The following is a 20,480-nucleotide window of genomic DNA, read 5'->3' on the forward strand; positions in this document are numbered from 1 at the left end:
TGGCCTTCCCAACATTTTGTTGGAGGAAGTTTCTGTTTAGCCTATAATGGCTGTTGGATAAGCAGTCTGACAATTTGAAACAGTGGAGGGATAGAGAGTAGGTCTTGGTGAGTTAGAGCTAGGTATTGTCAATATACGTTGTCAGTGAAATCCAGATTGTGCTTTCAGCTAAAGAAAGGAGAAGACCAGGGATAGATTCCTCAGGAAACCCTAGAAGTAGTTATCGGGGATGCAGCGAATAGTTATTGATGGCCGTGAAGTAGGACAAATGGGCCCCAGGGTTGAATTAGTGAATAGCAAGTTTAAGATGAATGTGAGAAGATTACTGCGTGTAAACCGATCAACAAATGGAGTAGATCCACAGGTAGACTAGTGGAGGCATAAGCTGAAATAAGTTTCAGCAATAGAATACAGTGATGCTTCTTATTGGTTGATGGATGAACAAAGACTGGTGAAATAGCCTAGCTCATTTGCCTGACGAAGTTCCATTTCTCTCCTGTTGCTTTCTTTGCTTTCATCCTCACCCTTATATTATACTTCCATCCAAAGCTTCTGTTCTCCTGAATGTTTTCCTGCCTTGTAGTTTATTTTGCTTTGAACGTTAACAAATTGCATTTACTTCGGTTTTGTGGTATAAAGATATCTCTCAAAGTATGAAGACTGAATTCTGTTGGCTTCAGAGTTTTCAGAAGTTGGTCAAAATACTTGTATATGCATAACAACTTTAAAGACTGTAGAGGAAGGTGGCAAAGTTTGGTAGGAATGTTCCAGATTACGTGACAGACACTGAAGCCTTTGTCAATGAAAGGGGAGGAAAAGAATACTCCAAAGAAAGTCAGTATTAAAGCAATGAGATATGCATGCAAGTATTTAGGGTGGAGGAATTTGTCAAGAAGTTGAGGTGTATAAAAATAAAGAATACTAATTATAAGCTGTGAAGTGCATTCATTTTCTCCTGTTTGTTTCTGTTGTTCTTTCTATTACAAATTTAGTTTTTTGCACTTTATTGCATTTTAGCTGTTTAAAAAATAATGCTTTCTTTCCCAAGTAGTGCTATTACTTTTGAAATCAGTGTGTTGTTTATGTATTGCACATACAAATGACTCATCACTGGATGGATAGGATAGAATTCTAAGTAATATTTGTGAAGAAATGTAAACATGATAGATGCAAAAGATTTGTAACAAAATTCAAAAAAAACAAATGACGTTCTGTAAAGCAGGTGAGAGGGGAAGTGAGAGAGTGCGCAGAGTATGAAAATAGAGTTTCAAATGAGCTCATCAGACTGGTATTCAATAACTTAGACAAGTGAAAACATGTAATAAATTTTCCTAAACCAGCATAAATTTCAATAAACCTGCACTTGTGATATTGCAAAGGAATATAATATTTTTGTTATTTTCTACAGTGGTGGGTACACAATCCTGCTTATGGTCAAATTCTAATATCAAAGCAGTATAAAGAATTTATGTACGGCAACTATTTTCAAAAATGATACCAATTGTCTATTTATAGGGCAGCAACACCATTTTGGTTTAAAAGTTTTAGGAACTTGACATTCATTCTGATGCAGTAACCTGTATTGGATCCGTATGAATTACACATGGATATTCATTACCATATATGCCATCAGAATCTCTTTGTTAGATTCCAGCTTGCAAACTCGCTTCTAGATATCCATTAATCTGCAATTTGAAACGTTCTTTTGAATTTTTCCTAGTTGTACTTCAGTTGTAATTTGAGTGTACTAGGTTGGTTAGTATTTGAATTGACAACTATTGACTTGACACGTTTCATCTCTGTCCAAGATAGAGAGCCAGCGTGAAAGGTGCATTTATACTCGAAAACCGCTTTGGAAGTAATTCTGCCAGTATAGTCGTGGTCCCCCTGTTACTGTACAAACAGCTTGTTTTATTGCAGGGAACCATTAACAGTGGGGAATTTTCATTTTAGACAACTGTACGACATACTAGTACATTTACGGTTGTTTTATATCAATTAGGATTTCACGTAGGATATGTGGCACAGAAACCGGCAATTCAACCCAACCAGTCCATGCCTTTGTTTATGCTTCACTCCGATAAAGTTACTTCAGAAATCCCTGATGGAGTTTTTGGTGTCTGTCTTATAATGATGGCTTCTAGTTCCACTCTTTCCCATAAGCAGGAGTATTCTCTCCATATCCACTTTATCAGAACGTTTCGTAATTCTAAAAACCCTTCTTGGCTAATTTAAACTTTTCCTGATATTTTTACAGCCTTATTTTTGATATCACTTTTTTGTAAATCTTGTGTGCACCTTCTCCAGTTCCACTGTATCTGCGTAGATTTGTAAATTGGTTTTATTGTTATATGTACATGAGTACAGTGAAAAGTTTACAAATCGCCGCTCATGTTACCATCTTAGGTACAATGGTACCTAGGCACAGATTCTTAAGTACAAATTCTTCGGAAAAAAATTAGAGAAATAAAGAAAAAGTCCAACGTTCCAGATCTTCACGCCATCTTAGGTACAAATGTACAAAATCATAGGAATAAATTAGAAGAATAAAGAAATGAAAAGTTAAGAACAGTAGTCCCTCCAACCCAGCTTGCACCAGCCCTTGCCTCCAGACCGTGCCAGGTTTCACCTTGAAGCTCTGTATGCTGGGAATCTGTGCTGAGGCTGGGAGTCCATGATGACTTCAGCCGAGGCTTAATGTCAGGAGATAAGAAGAAAGAAGGGAAAAATAACACAAAAAAAAAGGAAAAAGAAATGGACGGAGGGGCTGGCCTCTGGCTGAGGAGTCCTACTCCACTGTCATCTTAGTGACCAGAACTGCATAAATTACTCTGAGTGTGGTCCAGGCTTGATACAGGCTTAGGATAACTTCCCAACTTTCTAATCCCATCCTTCCACAATTAAAATCTGGTACTTGGTTTGCTTTTTTCTTTTAAAAGGTCTTGCTAACCTGTGGAACAGTTTTTAGTGATTGGTGTATTTGTACTCTGATCTCTTTGTTTTTCTATTCAACGTATTTGTGCTTTCCAAGTAATGGATGATCTCCCTCCCATTCTTTATCAATCATTTGTTCATTATTGAAGCTTAGATATTTTCAAATAACCTGTTCCGTTGTGTTCATGACACACCACTGGAACAGATTGGAATTGAACTGGGGCCTTCTGGCTCAAACGTAGGGACGCTGCCACTCTGATCTGAGCGCTTTCATTCTGGAAATTTGTTGCAGCCTTGCTTAATTCTCTCTTGGTTTTATGTAATTTGCAATTTTATGAAGTATATTTAGATTCCAAAATCCAAAAATCTTTAATGCAAATATTCTAGAGTGGTGATTCAGCACTGATCTGTCTGGATTATCAGTTCCCACTTTCTGCTACTCTGAATAACTGCAATTTACTGACGCTCCCTGTTTCCTGTCTTGAAGCCAGCTCATGATCTATTCTGCCAAGTCTCATTTCACATTGTCTGACATTATTCATTTGTCTGTTATGGGGTATTTTATTAAATTCCTTTTGAAAATCCAGATGAATTGCAACTACTGAAACGCCATTGTATTCTAGTTAACTCTTCAAACAAAAATCAGGAAGGTTGGTCAAGGAATATTTTCCTTTTCAATTTGTAAATTTTTTTTCTATTCTCACTCTAAGCTTGTATTGTTTTTTTTCTAGAGATGATCAGCTAATTGGTTTGTAATTTCCTGGGTATGTTATGTCAGTCGTCTTAAGTATTGGAATTACATTAGTTATTGCTGTCCTCTGCTGCACCCTTTTCTAACAAATGATTATATTTGGGTAGTAATATCTCTACTATCTCCTGAATTCTTCTGATATGTATATTATATGTATGAAAAATGTATCTAATTCATCAAGACCAGGGACTTTGTCCTTTCAAGTTTTAGTTGGTTCAATAAACCATTATTTTAAATGCACTTATCTCATTCTTAAAAGTGTCTCCTAGTTATGGACTCTTCCATGTAGGTGAGCTTTGAATACAAGTGAGACCACCGCAAAGTTACATTTGTAGTAACATTAATGGCAAAGCGGCTACTTGAAAAGGTTGGTTTTAATCAGTGGAGAATGTAATGCTGGAAAAGTACAGCAGGTCAGGCAGCATCCGAGGAGCAGGAGAATCGACATTTCGGGCAAAAGCCCTTCATCAGGAATTCCTGATGAAGGGCTTATGTCGAAACATCAATTTTCCTGCTCGTCGGATGCTGCCTAACCTGCTGTGCTTTTCCAGCATTACAATCTCAATTCTGATCTCCAGCATCTGCAGTCCTCTCTTTCTCCTGGTTTTAACCAGTGGCAACAAACAAACTAGGCTTGTCACAGGAGGTTGAGAGGCCGAGATTTTGCCTATCGATCAGTTGTACTCGACTTCAAGTGAAAACAAGTTTAAAAGAAATGGTTTGCATGATATTCCCTAGAACTGGCAATGGTACAAACATGAGATCATAAATTTTAAAAGTTTACTGATGTGGGAACTTCTTTTGTGTTTGCCAACTGGTATCTGCAGCATTGGCACCAGAGCTAGTTTCTCTGAACTACTTGAAGTATTACTGTACTGAAAAGTTCCATTTTCATAATGCAGCAACTAATCCAGGCTCCTTTGACAACACATTTCAATCTTGTAACCTGTATTCACTAGAACAACGAAGGCAGCAGATTCATGGGGGCACCATAACTTGAAGGTTCCCCTCCAAACCACACATCTTGATTTGGAACTATGTTGCTGTTGCTTCTCTGCCGCTGGGTCAAAATTCAACATCCCCTCTTCCTAACAGCATTAAGTGTCCCTGCATCTCAGCACTGCAGTGGTTCATGAAGGCAGCTCACCACCACCTTCTTGAGCATGATTATAGATAGGCAATATCTGATGGTCTAGTTAGAATGCCCATGTTCCATGAACAAATATTTTTTTAAAAACTGTGTTCCATTCTTCTCAATGTTCACTTGCCTCCAAAATTTTATTGTTTAATTTTCTTGCGTTCTATAAATTGTAGATCGATTGGAAACTGCTAACAAGCAGCTTGCTGTTAAAGAGTGTGAAGGTTCTGAAGACAGCCGAAAAACTATTGCTCAGCTCATTGGGCAAAGTAAGTGGTCTTTTCTTGTTTGGACAGTGTGAGACTGTTAGTTAATTCAATAACCAAGGCTACTGCGAAAGCCTGGAAACTAATCACAATCATTCTGCATCTGAAAAGGATTCTGTTCTGACATTGTCAATGGCTTTTAAAGTTGCAAGTTGAATGTTTTGTTGCAAAGCTAAGTACATACAGTAAAGATTTTTGTGACCATTACTTTGATTGCCTTTGACTCCACTTTAGTGGACACAAGTTCCTGAAATAAAGCTCTACAAAAACATTTCATTGACCAATATCACATAGGCTTCAGGCTGTACAGAACAAAATTATAATTATTGGTATCTTCCAAGGTGCAACCCTGGATGTACTCCAGCTATAATTAAAATCAATTTAATTTTTATGGAAGATATTCAGATAAGTTGTTCCTTTTCCAGTTTTTGTACTTTATTTGTCTCGCTGTCTTGGTGCCTGAAGCTGAGAGGATGGATGTTGAGCTTTCTGGTGGACGGCTGCCATTATTTGATAGTAGTTAACGACATAGCAATGTTGAAGATTGCCCATGGATGGCTGTTCCCTTTGAAATATTCTGCCCTAATTCCCATGAGGAAATACATCACTTAGCATGGATTAGAGTAAAATTGCATTTGTCCCTGTTCTGTATTGCTGCGCACCATAGCTTTTTGGCACAATAGCCAATAATGGAATGGGTTGTTCACATTGTCGTTGATATTCAAACTTCATTTAAAATTCTTTTATTGTACTGATATGGCAGTAGAGAGTCAATGAACATCTTGTCTGCTGATCATGACATAGTTCAATCTCCAATGATTGCTATAGTTTCTGAGAAACTCAATAAAAACGCAAGCAGTATTTTGAATTTCGATTGTAATGATACCTCATTGATTCTATATCAATGCTTCCTGTTTTATTGATCATCACTTGGATTTTGACAAAGTATATTGCAAGTGTGTGAAATTTTAATGCTTCATGACCACTTGAACTGTGAGCAGTATTTATTGTAAATTTGTAAGGAATATCAAGATAGACGTCAAGATCTTATTTTAAATGTATAAAAAGGAAGAGTGAAGCCAAAGTGAACAAAAGCCCCTTAGAGAGTGAGGGTGGGGAAATAATAGTGGGGAAGCTGGAAATGACAGATGAGTTAAATAAATACTTTGCTTCAGTCTGTATAGTATAAGACATTTAATAGCATTCTAAAATTACTAAATAGGCAAAAGGATGAAAGGAAATAAATACCATAACTGTTATTAGAGAGAAAGTGCTGGGAAAACTAATAGGGCTAAAGACTGATAGACACCTGGACCTATGGATGTGTGTTTGGATATTAAAGTCAGCAGCTACAGAGGGAGTAGATGCACTGTTAGTAAACTTCCAGAAATCTTCAATTCTGGAAAAATCCCAGAGGTTTAGAAATCTGCTAATGTAACATCTTTATTAGGAGGCGGACAAAATGGTAACTATAGGCCAGTTAGCTTAATGTCCATTATTAGGAAAATGTTAGAGTCTATTGTAAAGGATATAATAGCAGAGCATTTAGAAATACATAATATAATCAAATAGAGGCAGCATGACTTCATGAAGGGGTAGTCATGTCTGACAAATTTACTCAAGTTCTTTGAGGGAATACTCAGCAGGATAGATAAAGGGGAAGCAGTGGATATAATATGTTTGGATTTTTAGAAGGCATTTTATAAGGTACCGCACATTTAGTTTGTTTAATAAGATGAGAGCCCATGGTATTGGAAATCGTGTACTAATATGGCTAGAGGATTGGTTGACTTACAGAAGACAATTGGGGTAAGGGCATTTTCAGACAACCTGTAACTGGTAGTGTGCCACAGGGATCAGTGCTGGGTCCACAATTATTTGCAATGTATGTTAGCAACTTGGATGGGAAAAGTGAAATGTATTGTAGCCATGTTTGCAAATGACTCAAATATAGGTGGGTAGTGTTTTGCACAGTCCTTGCATGGGATTTTGTACACTACATTGGTTTTGCTCATGCTGGGTATCGGATCCTTCGTTCTGGTGAGTTGTTGTCTGAGAGTGGCTGTTGGTTTGTGTGCTATGAGTCCTAGTGGTCGCAGTAGTCTGGCTGTCAGTTCGGAAATGCTCTTGATGTATGATAGTGTGGCTAGTCCTTTGGGTTGCAAGGACAAACAAGAAGACAGCTAATGATCCGCATCCATGAAAACCAACTAGCCACGAAACGACACGACCAGCTATCCTTAGTAGCCACACACGCAGATGACCAGCAACATGAGTTCGACTGGGACAACACTACTATTGTAGGACAAGCCAAACAGAGAGCAGCCAGGGAATTCCTAGAGGCATGGCACTCACCCACAGATTCAGTCAATAAACACATCGACCTGGACCCAATATACTGACCACTGCAAGGGACAGCTGGAACTGACAACCGGAAGTGGCAGAGACAGGCCACTATAAATGCCAGAGGAAATATCACAGAAGCGCTTCACAGGAGGCTCCCAAACACTGAGGATGTCACCTAGACAGGGGATGAAACGTCCGCACCACAAATTCCCAGCTTGGCGGACAGAATCACAACAACGAGCACCCGAGCTACAAATCTTCTCACAAACTTTGAAGGATATAGACAGCTTAAGTGAGTGGCTGAAAAACTTGGCAAATGTAATGGAACATCATATGGGAAAATGTGAGATTAAGCAATTTGGAGGGAAGAGTAGAGAAGCTGAATCATATTGAAGCGGGGAAAGGCTGCACAAAGCTGTGCAATCAGAGGGATTTGAGAGTCGTTGTCCATGAGTCAGAAAAAGCTACCAACCAACTTCAGGTAATGAGGAACGCAAATGGAATGTTGGCCTTCCTTTCAAAGAAAAGGGGAGTATAAAAGCAAGAAGGTTTTGCTAAAACTGTACAAGGCACTAGTCAAGCCACAGCTGGAATACTGTGAACAGTTGTTCACCCCGTATGTAAGGAAAAATATACTGGCAATGTTGGCAATCCAGAGAAGGTTCAGTAGGCTGATTCAAGAAACTGATGGATTTATGAGGAGAGGTTGAGTTGGTTGGCTTTGATCTTGCTGCAATGTAGAAGAATGAGAAGCAACCTTATTGAAACATATAAGGTTATTTGGAGACTTGATAGGCTAGATGCAGAAGGGTTGGTTCCCCTTATGGGATGGTGTCTAGGGTCAGACGGCATAATCTCAGAATATGGGGGTCACATATTGAAGACAGATGAGGAATTTCTTCTCCGAGGATAGCAAATCTGTGGAATTCTAACCGCACAGGGCTGTTGATTTTATGGTTAGCTACGTTCAAGGTTGAGAAAGAGATTTCCAATCATCGAGGAAATAATGTGTTATGGGGAAAAGGCAGGAAAGTAGATTTGAGAATTATCAAATCAGCCATAACGTCATTGGCAAGGTCAACATGATTAGCTGAATGGCCTACCTTCACTCCTATATCTTATGTCTTAGCATTGCAACAATGAGTTCTGTCCTTATAATTCTGTAGTGTCAGAGTATTCTGTTGAGAATGGTTTCAGGTTATTGACCTAAGTAATATTGTGAGATAAACTTTGTTTTTCCAACAATCATTGTAATATAAGTTCATATTGGGACAAATTTGCTTTTCTAATTTTCTATTACATTAAATAACTAGTAACAACAGTTATCAGTTTTTCAAACATATTCTAACAAATGACTTCATGATCCCAATTCCTGCTCTGGACTCTGCTGCCACTGAATGTTGTTATTTTTAAATGTGTAGTTTTTATTTGAAAGTTATACTCAGGTCTGTAATAAATTTGGCACAACATAATGCGTTGTCTGAAACTGTCTGCTCCATTCTTTAGGGGGACATAATTTGTTCAATTACAACTCCAGCATCCATCATGGCTTAATTTAATCCATCCAACTGCTTTAATCACACACTGACTTCCTTCAAATAAAAGCTCTCATGGCATTTTTTTTGGAAAAAGAATGTTTGAAACCGATGGCTTCATAACTGCATTATTCTAGCAATGTGTTATCGGCCTGAGATTTATCTGTTAAATGTGTAAGTCTTTGAATAATCAATTCCAAGTGTTGCTTTGATTTTCCATATATGAATACAGTCAGAACATCAAGGCATTCCCACACCAACGTGGCTGGCAAGTTTAATCTTTGAATCCCCAAATGCTGTGCACTTTATTTCCAAGAGCACAGTCTCTGGAATGTGCGGTGAGCTTTGATGTGCTGCAGGCACCCTGTTTCTTTGCTAAAAATGGTGTCCCAAGCTTTACTTTATACAAGGGGAGCTATTGAAGTGCACATTTTAGTATAATACAGGCAGCCAAGTAAGGAGGCAGCAGTTGTCAGAATAATTGAAGACCAAAGAATATTTGCATGTGGTTTCCCCCTTTTTATTTGTTTCTCGGTAGAAGCAGATGTGAGTTTTGAATAAGTTTTCAAGAAACAAATCTAAACAAAAAGAAAGTAAATGCCATTTGCTGCTGTTGTTGCAAGTCTTTTCTTTTTGCGAGTCCATGGTATAGGATTGGATATCTTTGTCTTATTGATGATTTTTCAGTTATGTGATGGGATGATATTCTAGCAAAATCATGCCTATGTCCTACTGTGATTTCTTGGCTGTTGAAATTGAGAGCCGGCCCTAATGGACGAAGACTGCTTGGAGCAGAGTAATGAATTTAGTGATTATGTCTTCCGTGGTTTGAATTTCCTTTGGCTCATGAACTTGGAAAGTACCCCTTGCATACCAAGCAGCTAATCAGTAAGTTTCCCACAGAATTCCTAACAAAGGCCTTTTCTTGAACTATTTTCAAAGTGTGGTTTTCACAGCAGCATTTTTAACATAAAGATCATAATTTTGAAGCTGCTAAAATTTTCATTATTCAGAGAAAACAAAACCCTGTATTTGCATGTGTTTCTTTTGGAACGTCAATTTTATTAGCAGGGACTGCACAGTTTAATTTATAAAATCAGATCCACTTTATTGTCCTTACTTTGTTGCTGTGTTGATTTGACTTTAGAGATTTATTAAATGACTAAATTACTTCTTTGTTTATTAGTTTTGTTTTGATAATGCATCCAGCAAAGATAGCGTCATTGAAATTTCCATTAGGATACATTAATCAAGTGTGGTAATCTAATCAGTGGTCTTTCCAGGCTTCCGCCATACTGGAACCTCTTATCTGCTTGTGACGAGCCAAATTACCTTCCTGGAATGTTCGGTCCATGTCGAACATAACTAAATTTGTCAGTTGAGTTGAATTATGACTTGTGATTGTGACTAGACTTTGCATCTGCAGTTTAGATGTCCCACACTGAATGATAGCCTCTTCAGCTGTATTCAGTAAAATGTCAAGTTGAAAAGAACATAAATGACCTTGAAGTTATTGTATAGTAATGTTTTTAAGTGCAGTACGCAGTTGGTATTGTGGAAGGTTGAAACCAAATATTCTGAATGTTAATTATTACCAACCGTTGTCCTTGCGGATTTATGACTTATATTATTAGAAATTTTAGATTGGTCCCACTATCTTGACTGATATGTGATATAGTTCTGATCAGTGAACTTGAGGAAGGACTTTTTGTTCTGTCTTGCGGTTCTTTCAAGTCTGTATAGTGCTTTATCTGCACAGAATCTGGTACATTATTTTCTGTCACAGCTTATCTAATAATCAAATAAATGATTGTCAAATGTATACTGATAATATAATAAGTATGCAGTCAAAAGACTGCAGTTCTAATACTGTTGCAGTGTGAACATTAGTTCATTTATTGCCTAAATTTTTTCACCAGAGGTGGTTACATTAGCAACTGATTTAGACAAGCAAAACGTTTGAAATAATCCTCTACAAATTTTTACATTGCATACAGTGTAAGAGTTAATACTAGAGAGCAGGGCAAACTTGTGTTTAAAATAGTGGAGTTATTATTACTTGTTGGTACATTACTTGAAATGAGAGTAGAAACTATGTGGATCCCAACAAGCTCCTTATGGTGGTGAATTCTACATCTTTGCAACTTGCTGCATTTTAAAATAAACTTCCTCCTTATCTTTGGTCTAGTTCTTTTGACACCTTAGATCTGAACCTGTAAAGTTGCAGACATTGGAAACCATTTCTTCCAATTTACTCTATCAAAACTCTTTTGTAATTTTGAACCGATTTATTAAATTGTCAATAACTGAAGCTCATCATCCATGGTGTCTTTTTGATAAAGTTCCTAGGCTTTCCGAACCCTAGTTGGAGTTTGATCAGTGTTCTCTCTGAAATCTATTAATGGCACTGGGTAGCTTTGCTTTTCATACTGAATGATGTGCATCTCCTCTTCTATTTTCTAAAGGAAGCCAGTTCTCAGTTTTGCATATTTATTTCCCCTTTCCTTGCATCTGTGAATTCTCCAGGTAAAGAAAATTCACGAGAAAAGGAGAAGCTGGAAATGGAGCTCTCTGCCCTCCGTTCTACCAATGAGGATCAGAGAAGACACATTGAAATCCGGGATCAGGCTTTGAACAACACCCAAGGGAAAGTGGTCAAATTGGAGGAGGAGGTAAGAATTGGAATAGGATGATCTTATCTGTAGTAGTCAATGCGATTTTAAAATTTAAAAGAATTGCAATTAACACGAGTAACTATAATTACTTACTAACATCAGTTATTTTAAATTTCTCTTCAGCAATTGAATTTAGGTATAAATGTGTGCAAAATGGTATATGACTCAGCTATTCAGAACAAGCACAACACAGGTTTGATCTCGAAGTCTAATTCTATCTGAATCCTTAAGATAAGGAAAGAGTATTAAGCACAGGTCTCATTCTTTAACAACGTTCAATATCCCTACCCAAACAGGAGTGTGATTCGTGAGGCAAGAGTTGTGGTTCAGCTACAATTACCCAATGGTCACTTCATCTGCCACAATGCATGATGACCGTGGAGGTAGAATGTTCGTTCGTGTGTGAGAGCTCATCCCATAGAACCTCTTACTTTAACTTTGTCTCCACTCCTAACAGTACTAACTATGTGGAGAAAAAAAGTGTGTTGATATTAGAGGAGTGAACTAGCCAGCCCGGCTTCTGAAGTAACTGTCTTGACAACTTTTGGAAGTGAAAATTGGACCAAGAAATGCTTGCTTTTCAATTTTCATTACATAAATGTATATTGTCTGTTTTACATTCATGTATGAGGAAGATGTTTCATGTGCACAAGATCACATTGGCATTCCATTAATGCAAAATTTAATTTTAGTATATTAAATTCCCTTTCCTTACAGGCTGCATTCCAGGGGAAAGATGTGGGCAAAGTAACCAGAGGTTTACTTCTGGGCAGTAGTTCAGCCTTACAGGCATTGATAGAGGACAAGGAGCAATTCCAACCCTTTGAGGGACTTGCTGGAGAATGGGTGGAAGGACAAATTGTGGGCTAATTTTTCTATTTCACTTATCAACATTATAGGTTTTTTCCTCTCTCAATATTTACTTTATTTTAAATATTGTGCCTTTCAAAGACTGAATTTTTGCATCTGGTACAAAAACAGCAACTGTTGGAGAAACCCAGCAGGTCTGGCAGCGTCTAGAGAATCAACATTTCTGGTCCAGTGATCATTTTCAGACCTGACATCTTAACTGTGTTTTCTCTCTGCAGATGTTGCCCGACCTGCTGAGTTTCTCCAGATTTTGTTTTTGTCTTAAATCTCCAGCATCTACAGTTCCTTTTTTTTTTTCAAATTGAATCTGGTAATTTAAGTATTTAGAAAATACAATTACTCTTTTTTTTAAAACCACCTTATTTGCCCTATGTCTTGACTGCTGGTAATTTGTCATCATTTGATTTTGTTCTCTAAATTTTTAAGCCTGATTGAAGTATTGCACTTCCTGAATATAATTTAGTACTCTTCACTGCAGGCTTGGAATTTCTGTCCTGATTGTTCTGGTAAAAGTTTGATGTCTAAATTGGATTAATTAATGAAGAAATCCAGTCACTGTTGTTACAGCAACACTTTAAAAACACAATTACAATTGAGAAACATGTGTATCATGTGGATTTTAAAAAACTTTTCTAGAATTCTATTCAAGCTTTGGACAGTCTCGAGACAAAATAACTTTGTTTATTTCCATATTTCCAGTAAAATGCTTACTAAATGTTAATTCCATTTTATCCTAATTATCCGTGGGTCATAATAATAAATAAGCCTTGTGTAAATGAGGTTTCTTATTTGTCTCATAAATGTACCCATCCATGTTGTGAATACAATGAATTGTACTCCATTCATTGATATGCAGGTGAACGTTGCTACCATTTTGCACACAGCAATACCCTACAAGCAACATCAAATTAAATGATTGATTAAGCTGCTGTTGGCAGTGTAGCTTGAAAGAGACTGTTGGCCACTATGTTTATAGATGTTGTTGCTTGTCAAGTGTGTCATTGGATTTTTGATGTGCACCTGAAAAGAGATTTATAGGAAGGAAAGTCAACTGGGGCTTCCAAGGTCTTCCCTGATTTAATGGTAAGACCTCGTTTAATTTGTCTCTCCTGTTTTTCATTTGGCCACTGGTCAAAGTGACAGTTTGGCTAGCATGTCTGGTGAGAAAACAGTCAGGAGGTCAATGCCCAGGACCTTTGAGGACAGTCCCCAGTGAACGTGAGGCATATTGGGAGTGCCTGGGAGGTAGATCAGGTGTGGAAGAAGGCTGGGGGTCAATTATAGGACCCACTGGGGACAAGGGCAAAGTTTAAAAATCACGCAACACCAGGTTATAGTCCAACAGGTTTATTTTGAAGCACTAGCTTTCATCAGGTCGCTGATGAAGGAGTAGCACTCTGAAAGCTTGTGCTTCGAAATAAACCTGTTGGACTATAACCTGGTGTTGTGTGATTTTTAACTTTGTACACCACAGTCCAACACGAGCTCCTCCACATCATGGAGATCGGGCAGCAGAGGACATGAGGCTACCATTGGCAGCAAAAAAGAGAATCTGGAAGAAATTATTCTGAAGGGTTAATTGAAAGAGAGAGCACTCCTGCTTCTTCTGGTTAACAACAATTGGTATAAAACACCTTTGAACAAATTGAGCTGATAAATTTCATCTCTCTCGCATTGCCAGGTTGCCTAAACTGCAGGAAGCCCAGCTGACAGCTGTTAAATTTACATTAGGTTCAAATTGCTCCATGTAAGCCTGATGTTAAATTTGATAATAAATATCCCAACTCTGTAAAAGGGGCCATATGCATGACTTGCAATTCACCATAATACAAACATGTGCCCAACATTTAGTATTTAATGTTCCCTCTCTCTGTCATGGTGGTGGGGAGGCTGAATTAATATTGACTCCATGGACTCTGTTTATTGTGTTATATGTAGATTATCACTTCTGAAAATATTGTTAGCCTAGATTACATAATTAAGTGCTGGAAAGAGCTTGAAGCCACAAATTTGTGGGAGTGAGAGTGCAACTAAATTGAGCTGTTTGGATACTTATGGCTTACTACTAATCCAAGAGAGAATGCCAGTTTGTACTTGTTGGAAAGAGGCATATGAGAGTGCACTTGGAATGTGCACAGACTGCAATACCTCATGTATTGCTTATGTGTCATACTTCCCAATGGGGATGATTGCAGATTCAGTTTAACTATTGATTTCTGGCTGGTAGCTGAACAGATCTCTTGGCTGTTTAATGGGAAGGGCTAGAGATATTTGTAGAGAAAAGTCCAGCCTCTGCACCACTTTGTTAGACAACACTCACAGTCACCTAGGAATAGACTTGTGCACTTGTCTCCTGATTTTAGGAGGTAGGAGAGAACCAAAGAGATACAGGAAATGATGATATTGAATGAGGAAATGAACTCAAAATAAACGGAATTTCGTAAGTGAACACAATTAGAAAGTTTTTTATGAACTTTTGAAATAGCTTATTAGTAAAGTTAAATTCTATTTTTTTCATTGTCTAGCATAGCATATTTTCAAAAGCCACTTCAGATCTGTTGCACTTGCCAATCAAATTTAAATGATGCACTGTGTGCATATATATTGATATCTTGATCAAAACGTTAGTGTAAAGTTTGAAGTGCTTTTATTCTTAAAAATGTTCAGTGAAAACGTTGCCTATTAAATGAAAGAGTTTCTTCTCTTCCACTTGTTAACAACATGTGCAACACTGTCTATTTACACCAAGCCAATAATTAGTGATAATTGAAGTAGATTCTGCAAATGATAGCGATGACGATATTTTCCAGTCAACCTATTCAGAGATGAGATCTCACGCATCTGAAGCAGAGGAATTGAACCCAGGCCTCTATCCCAGAGGTAGGGACACTACCATTGTGCCTTAAGAGGCCCTATGGTAATGGTACAAAAGAAAGAGGGGAGAGCAAAACACCTGAAGGCAATAAAGTAAAATTGACACCTTAGAAATCTCCAACTTGCTAGCTGGTGGCAAACTTTGTAATTGCAGAAGTGTAAATGAGACTGTGCAATAATTCACTTTACAATGACGTTCTGCTTCATTGTTTGACATTTTCTTCTGTGCTCAGAGTTGTTTATTCTTGGCTCAACAGTGTTAACTTTTGCAAATGGTTACACATCTTGTTTGTGGAGGGTATGGTTATGCTCTATTTTGATTGAGGACTTATCTCAGGACGTCTGTATCACACAAGTGTGGACTTTGCAAGGCAGTACCCATGCTTATGAACATTGATTTTAAACCCCCATCTGTGGGCAGCTACTAATGAAGATTGGAGGACAGATGTTTGAATAAGCAGTTCCAACTTACATGTTAACTACTACTCTTGTGTAGAAACTGCAAAAACCCTGCTTTTCAGCAGCACTGAATCCCAACTCATTCAATATCCCAGTCTATTCAGAGATACCCAGAGTTCGTTAAACTTTTGTCCCTGTAGAGAATCAATTAGAAGAATCATAAAATCCCTACAGAATGGAAGCAGCCCATTTGGCTCATCGTGTTCACACTGATCCTCCTAAGAGCACCCTACTCAGACCCACCCCTTTACCCTATCCCTAACCTTGCATTTCCCATGGCTACACATTTCTGGACGCTATGGGGCAATTTATCATGGCCAATCCAGCTAACCTGCACATCTTTGGACTGTGGGAGGAAACCGGCAGAGAAACAGGGAGAACGTACGAGCTCCGAACAGTCGTCCGAGTCTGGAATCTTAACCCGAGTCCCTAGCACTGTAGGTAGCAGTGTGAACCACTGAGCCACCATGCCATCCAAATGAAGAGTTCTAGGTAGACACCATAGTACAAAGGCTAAGGAAAGGTACTCTGAACATAATGAGTATAGTATGAGATATAATACTGCCGAAATATGATATGCCAGGTTATTCTTGGGCAATTGCTTAATGCAGCTTGAATTTTAAAAAATGATGGGAACTCTCCATAAAGTGAGAGTTTGTAATACTTTTAAGATTTGTTCAAAGCTTTCTGATTTCTATGTAAGCTGTTCGGAAACCCTGCAATATTTTAAATGTTAATAAGTCATAATGATATGCTATCATTGTTTACATTGTGATTCACACTTGCTGTGGTTTATGTGTACATGCATGGCATTGGTGTGCATTCTCTTTACCTGCTGAAATACATTTCTTTGACTCTTGTAGCTGAAGAGGAAGCAGGTGTATGTGGACAAAGTAGAAAGAATGCAGCAAGCTCTGATCCAGCTGCAGGCAGCATGTGAGAAACGGGAGCAGCTTGAGCATCGGCTGCGAACCCGCCTCGAAAGGGAATTGGAATCCCTACGGATGCAGCAGGTAAATTGCAAACTAGTGTCAGTTTTATATTTCATATTTAAATTGTAATTTCTTTATGATCACCTTTTGGAGGGATTAGTGATTTAAGCAGAATGTTTCCCTCTGATGATTGAAATAAAACTCCTGATGAATGGATATTATACAGTATTGGGAAAGTTTGGGCTGAGCCGAAGGACCTTTCGTCATTTGATATTTTTCTAATGGATGTATAAATGAAGTTACAAGAGTCATCGTCTCCTGATCATTATATTGTGAATCATATAGAAATGCATGGATGAGGTTGAATGAGGTCAGAACTTGGTATCACATTTACAAACAATTATTCAGTAACACATCAATACGTTTGACTTGATTCAATTTGAAGAGTGGTTACTGGTGTGCGGCATTGCTTAGAATGGCTATGTTGTCAGGAATTGAATGAAGTAAAGCTCACCTAATACCCAATTTTCTGTTGCATATTCACGAATGACTACAGTGTTCAAATCCTGCTGTTGTGTAGTAGTCACACAAAGAACTCAGTGGTAAAGAGTGGAGAACAGATCGCTAACCTGTCCTTCCAGCAGAGGAAGGGAAGGATGAGCAGTATAGAGAGAAAGAAGATATCACTTTTAAGATTGATTTCTCTTTCTGAACAACATTCTTGAAAAGCCTGTATAACTACAGAAACAAATGCTGACGTTGGAATATGTAAATTGTGATGTCATTTGATTGCCGTTTTCATTTGATCTTGTCCAGCGTCAGGGTACCTCCCAGACCCCCACTGCTCCTGAGTGTAATGCCACTTCCTTAATGGAACTGCTACGTGAGAAGGAAGAGCGAATTCTGGCTTTGGAGGCTGACATGACAAAGTGGGAACAGAAGTATCTTGAAGAAAGTGTGATGCGACAATTTGCATTGGATGCTGCAGCTACAGTGGCAGCTCAAAGGTTGGTCTAACCTCGAAAGTACTTCTGTGCCATAAGTTACATTGTCAGAACCAGACTCATATGTTTCAGATATAGCAAGCCTCATGCATGATTGGAATTTTGCTTCTGCTTTCTAATAATTTATAAATGCCTCTCTGGAGTGAGTAGGATTAATTCCACCTGTGTTTTTCTCTCACTGACCTGAATTTAAGCTTCTCTGACTTGTTTATGAGGAGGAGGAGAAACCCAAAGCAGATGGAGAAGTGTACAATATTCCATTTGTCTCTCAGTGGCTGGACAAGACCGTCTTGGTGATGGCTAGAGAGGCTGACTTCACGTACCCAAACTACTGCCTTCCCCTCTTGCCCCATCCCATCTTTAACGGCAATAGAAAACTTTGATCTTGAAATCACTGAAAAATGGGAATAACTAGGACAAAAGGAGACAAATACTGTTATCAGGATAGAAAGAAATAACTAGGAACAGAGGGCAGGAAATTGAGGTGAAGTGGGATACGAGAGGAGAGGATGGACTGTACAAAGCCAGAAAGGAAAGGTAGCGAGAATGACCTGTCTGCAGCGTAATGCTGGACTTCATGCTCCATCTTTTTGAGTAGGACCGGAGTCTGATTCGACTCAAAGTTTTGCAGCAGCTAATCTAATCTTTGCGCTCTGATCATGCATGAATGTAAGGATAGAAAAAGGGGTCCTTTTTAGGACTGAAGATGAATTACAAATATGAATAGTTATTCATTCCATTTGTTGCCTTTGGGAATTCTGCTTTGAATTTAGTAAAAGAGAAAAATGAAATTAGGCCAAGTTACAGATGCATCTGTAAATTATTTCATACAGCCAACTGCAAGTTGTTAGTGACAAATTGATTTAAGTAATGATAATAGTTTCAGAGAAGTTGTGTAATTTAAGTCATTCCCTTTCTTTATTTAGTCCTTTCTGTTAGATGAGGCATGATTAAAAATCCTCACACATGACTTTGATAAAGTTCATATTGTTGCTAGACCACAAAATGAAGCAAATGTCTTGGCTGTAATAGTAATAGAGGTTCATCTGTATTTTCAAAACAACAACTAATAGCTGCCTCCATATGGAGCCTGTTCTGAACTCACTGAATTAGTCTTTGTCACAGTTGATGAGCACACTGTTGCAGAAAAATAATGTAACAGTTGCATAAATATGTCTCGTAGGTTGCAAATTCAATATAGCCAATTAACAAATTATAGCTCAACCTAGCTCATATTTCATTTAGGACTTCAGGCTAAATAAAAACAGAAGACACTGAACAAAATCTTGCTTTACTTGAAGGTTAGTTTCAAAATGTATGGCTTTTTATGCAGGATTGCATTGGATAGGTGTTGTCTCAAAAAACAGGCTATTTAGCCGAGCCAATTCAGTGCATGGTTTATGCTCTAGTCAAGCCTCCTCTCATTTTTGCTCACTTAGGTCTATCGCCATAACCATTTCCCTTGTCTAGCTTCCATTGGAATGCATCTATGGAATTGACTTCAATCACTGACTGTAGTGGCGAGTTCTAAGGTCTCATCATTCCTTGGACAAAGAAGTTTCTTCTGAACTTGTTCCTGGATTTCCTCGTGATTATCTTATGCTGATAACCTTTTAGTTATGATCCACATTACAATAGCAACATTCCCTCTGTACCTGCTCTGTTAAAAACTTTTGTCATTTGAAGAACAGTGCCTCTATTTGGTTGACCTCAGTCTTTTTCACAAGTGAAAAGAGATTCTTTCTTACTGAAGCTTCTGGACTTTAGTAGACATTACAGCAACTAGACTTAAGTAAAATAATTAAGATTTGTATATCAATCAGAATTGCCAATGTTTGTACTTAAATGAAAATGTACAAGAAAGTAAACATGATTGAGGTTTGATGTGTAACAACTGAATCTTTCAACCAGATGCGTATATAGTATCTTTGCTAATTAGCTTGTGAGGACAGTAACTGATGGTTGAGAGTTTCTTATAGGTTAGGACCCTTTGGTACCTTACCCAAGTGATCATTTTTCTTTACCTGCCATCCCACACAGTATTAGCAGCCTTATAGTTGCACCTTCATGTATTATTACCTAGTGTGCACATACATTTTAAACTTACTGAACAGCAATCATGGTCTAGAACCTAATCCAACAAAGTTAGAGAGATTGTGGCACTTTTATTTCCAAGCAGGCTAAGATCAGTTAATGTAGCGCCGTTTGCAAATTAAGCTCAAGAATCCTTATTTGCTATAACTCAGTAAGACAGTGGTTAGTGGATTTGTTAAATAAAGGCAAACAATATGAGTTTAAGCAGAGTTAACTGCATTACTAATTATAAATGTGTGTCTGTTGTCAGGGATACTACAGTTTTAGGCCATTCCCCAAATGGTAGCTATGAAACATCTTTAGAAGCTCGGATCCAGAAAGAAGAGGAGGAAATTTTGATGGCCAATAGGAGGTGCCTCGACATGGAAAGCCGGTGGGTCAAATACATTTGTATCCTCCTAGAATCTGTTATTGTGTTTTCTTAAATAATCAATCATACATGTGCATTGTAAAATGTTAGAGAGTAGAATTTACTAGCGTAATGCCTAACAGAGATCCTTTATGTAAGTTTTTTAATTTTTTCACTCTCCCTTAAGATATCACACTTTTAAAAACACAAATAAGAATGAATCATTTTTTAAAAGTGTATAGAAAGAAGGCCT

The 20,480-nt window shown here is 37.9% G+C and overlaps 1 protein-coding gene and 1 long non-coding RNA gene across 4 annotated transcripts in view; one reads left to right on the forward strand and one right to left on the reverse strand.

Annotated features, from left to right (window-relative positions):
• The window catches only part of amot (angiomotin), a 128,119-nt gene that overhangs the window by 97,876 nt on the left and 9,763 nt on the right, over positions 1-20,480 (forward strand). For all 3 annotated transcript variants that reach the window (XM_072595363.1, XM_072595364.1, XM_072595366.1), the window contains 5 exons: positions 5,000-5,092; positions 11,497-11,642; positions 16,712-16,861; positions 17,597-17,787; positions 20,129-20,251. In XM_072595363.1, the coding sequence (XP_072451464.1) occupies positions 5,000-5,092; positions 11,497-11,642; positions 16,712-16,861; positions 17,597-17,787; positions 20,129-20,251 (703 nt within the window). The remainder of the gene's footprint in view (positions 1-4,999; positions 5,093-11,496; positions 11,643-16,711; positions 16,862-17,596; positions 17,788-20,128; positions 20,252-20,480) is intronic.
• LOC140495985 (uncharacterized) overlaps positions 1-20,480 on the reverse strand; it is a 108,451-nt gene that overhangs the window by 25,508 nt on the left and 62,463 nt on the right. The window lies entirely within an intron of this gene.

The sequence above is a fragment of the Chiloscyllium punctatum genome, chromosome 25, assembly GCF_047496795.1.
Source record: "Chiloscyllium punctatum isolate Juve2018m chromosome 25, sChiPun1.3, whole genome shotgun sequence".
Classification (NCBI taxonomy): domain Eukaryota; kingdom Metazoa; phylum Chordata; class Chondrichthyes; order Orectolobiformes; family Hemiscylliidae; genus Chiloscyllium; species Chiloscyllium punctatum.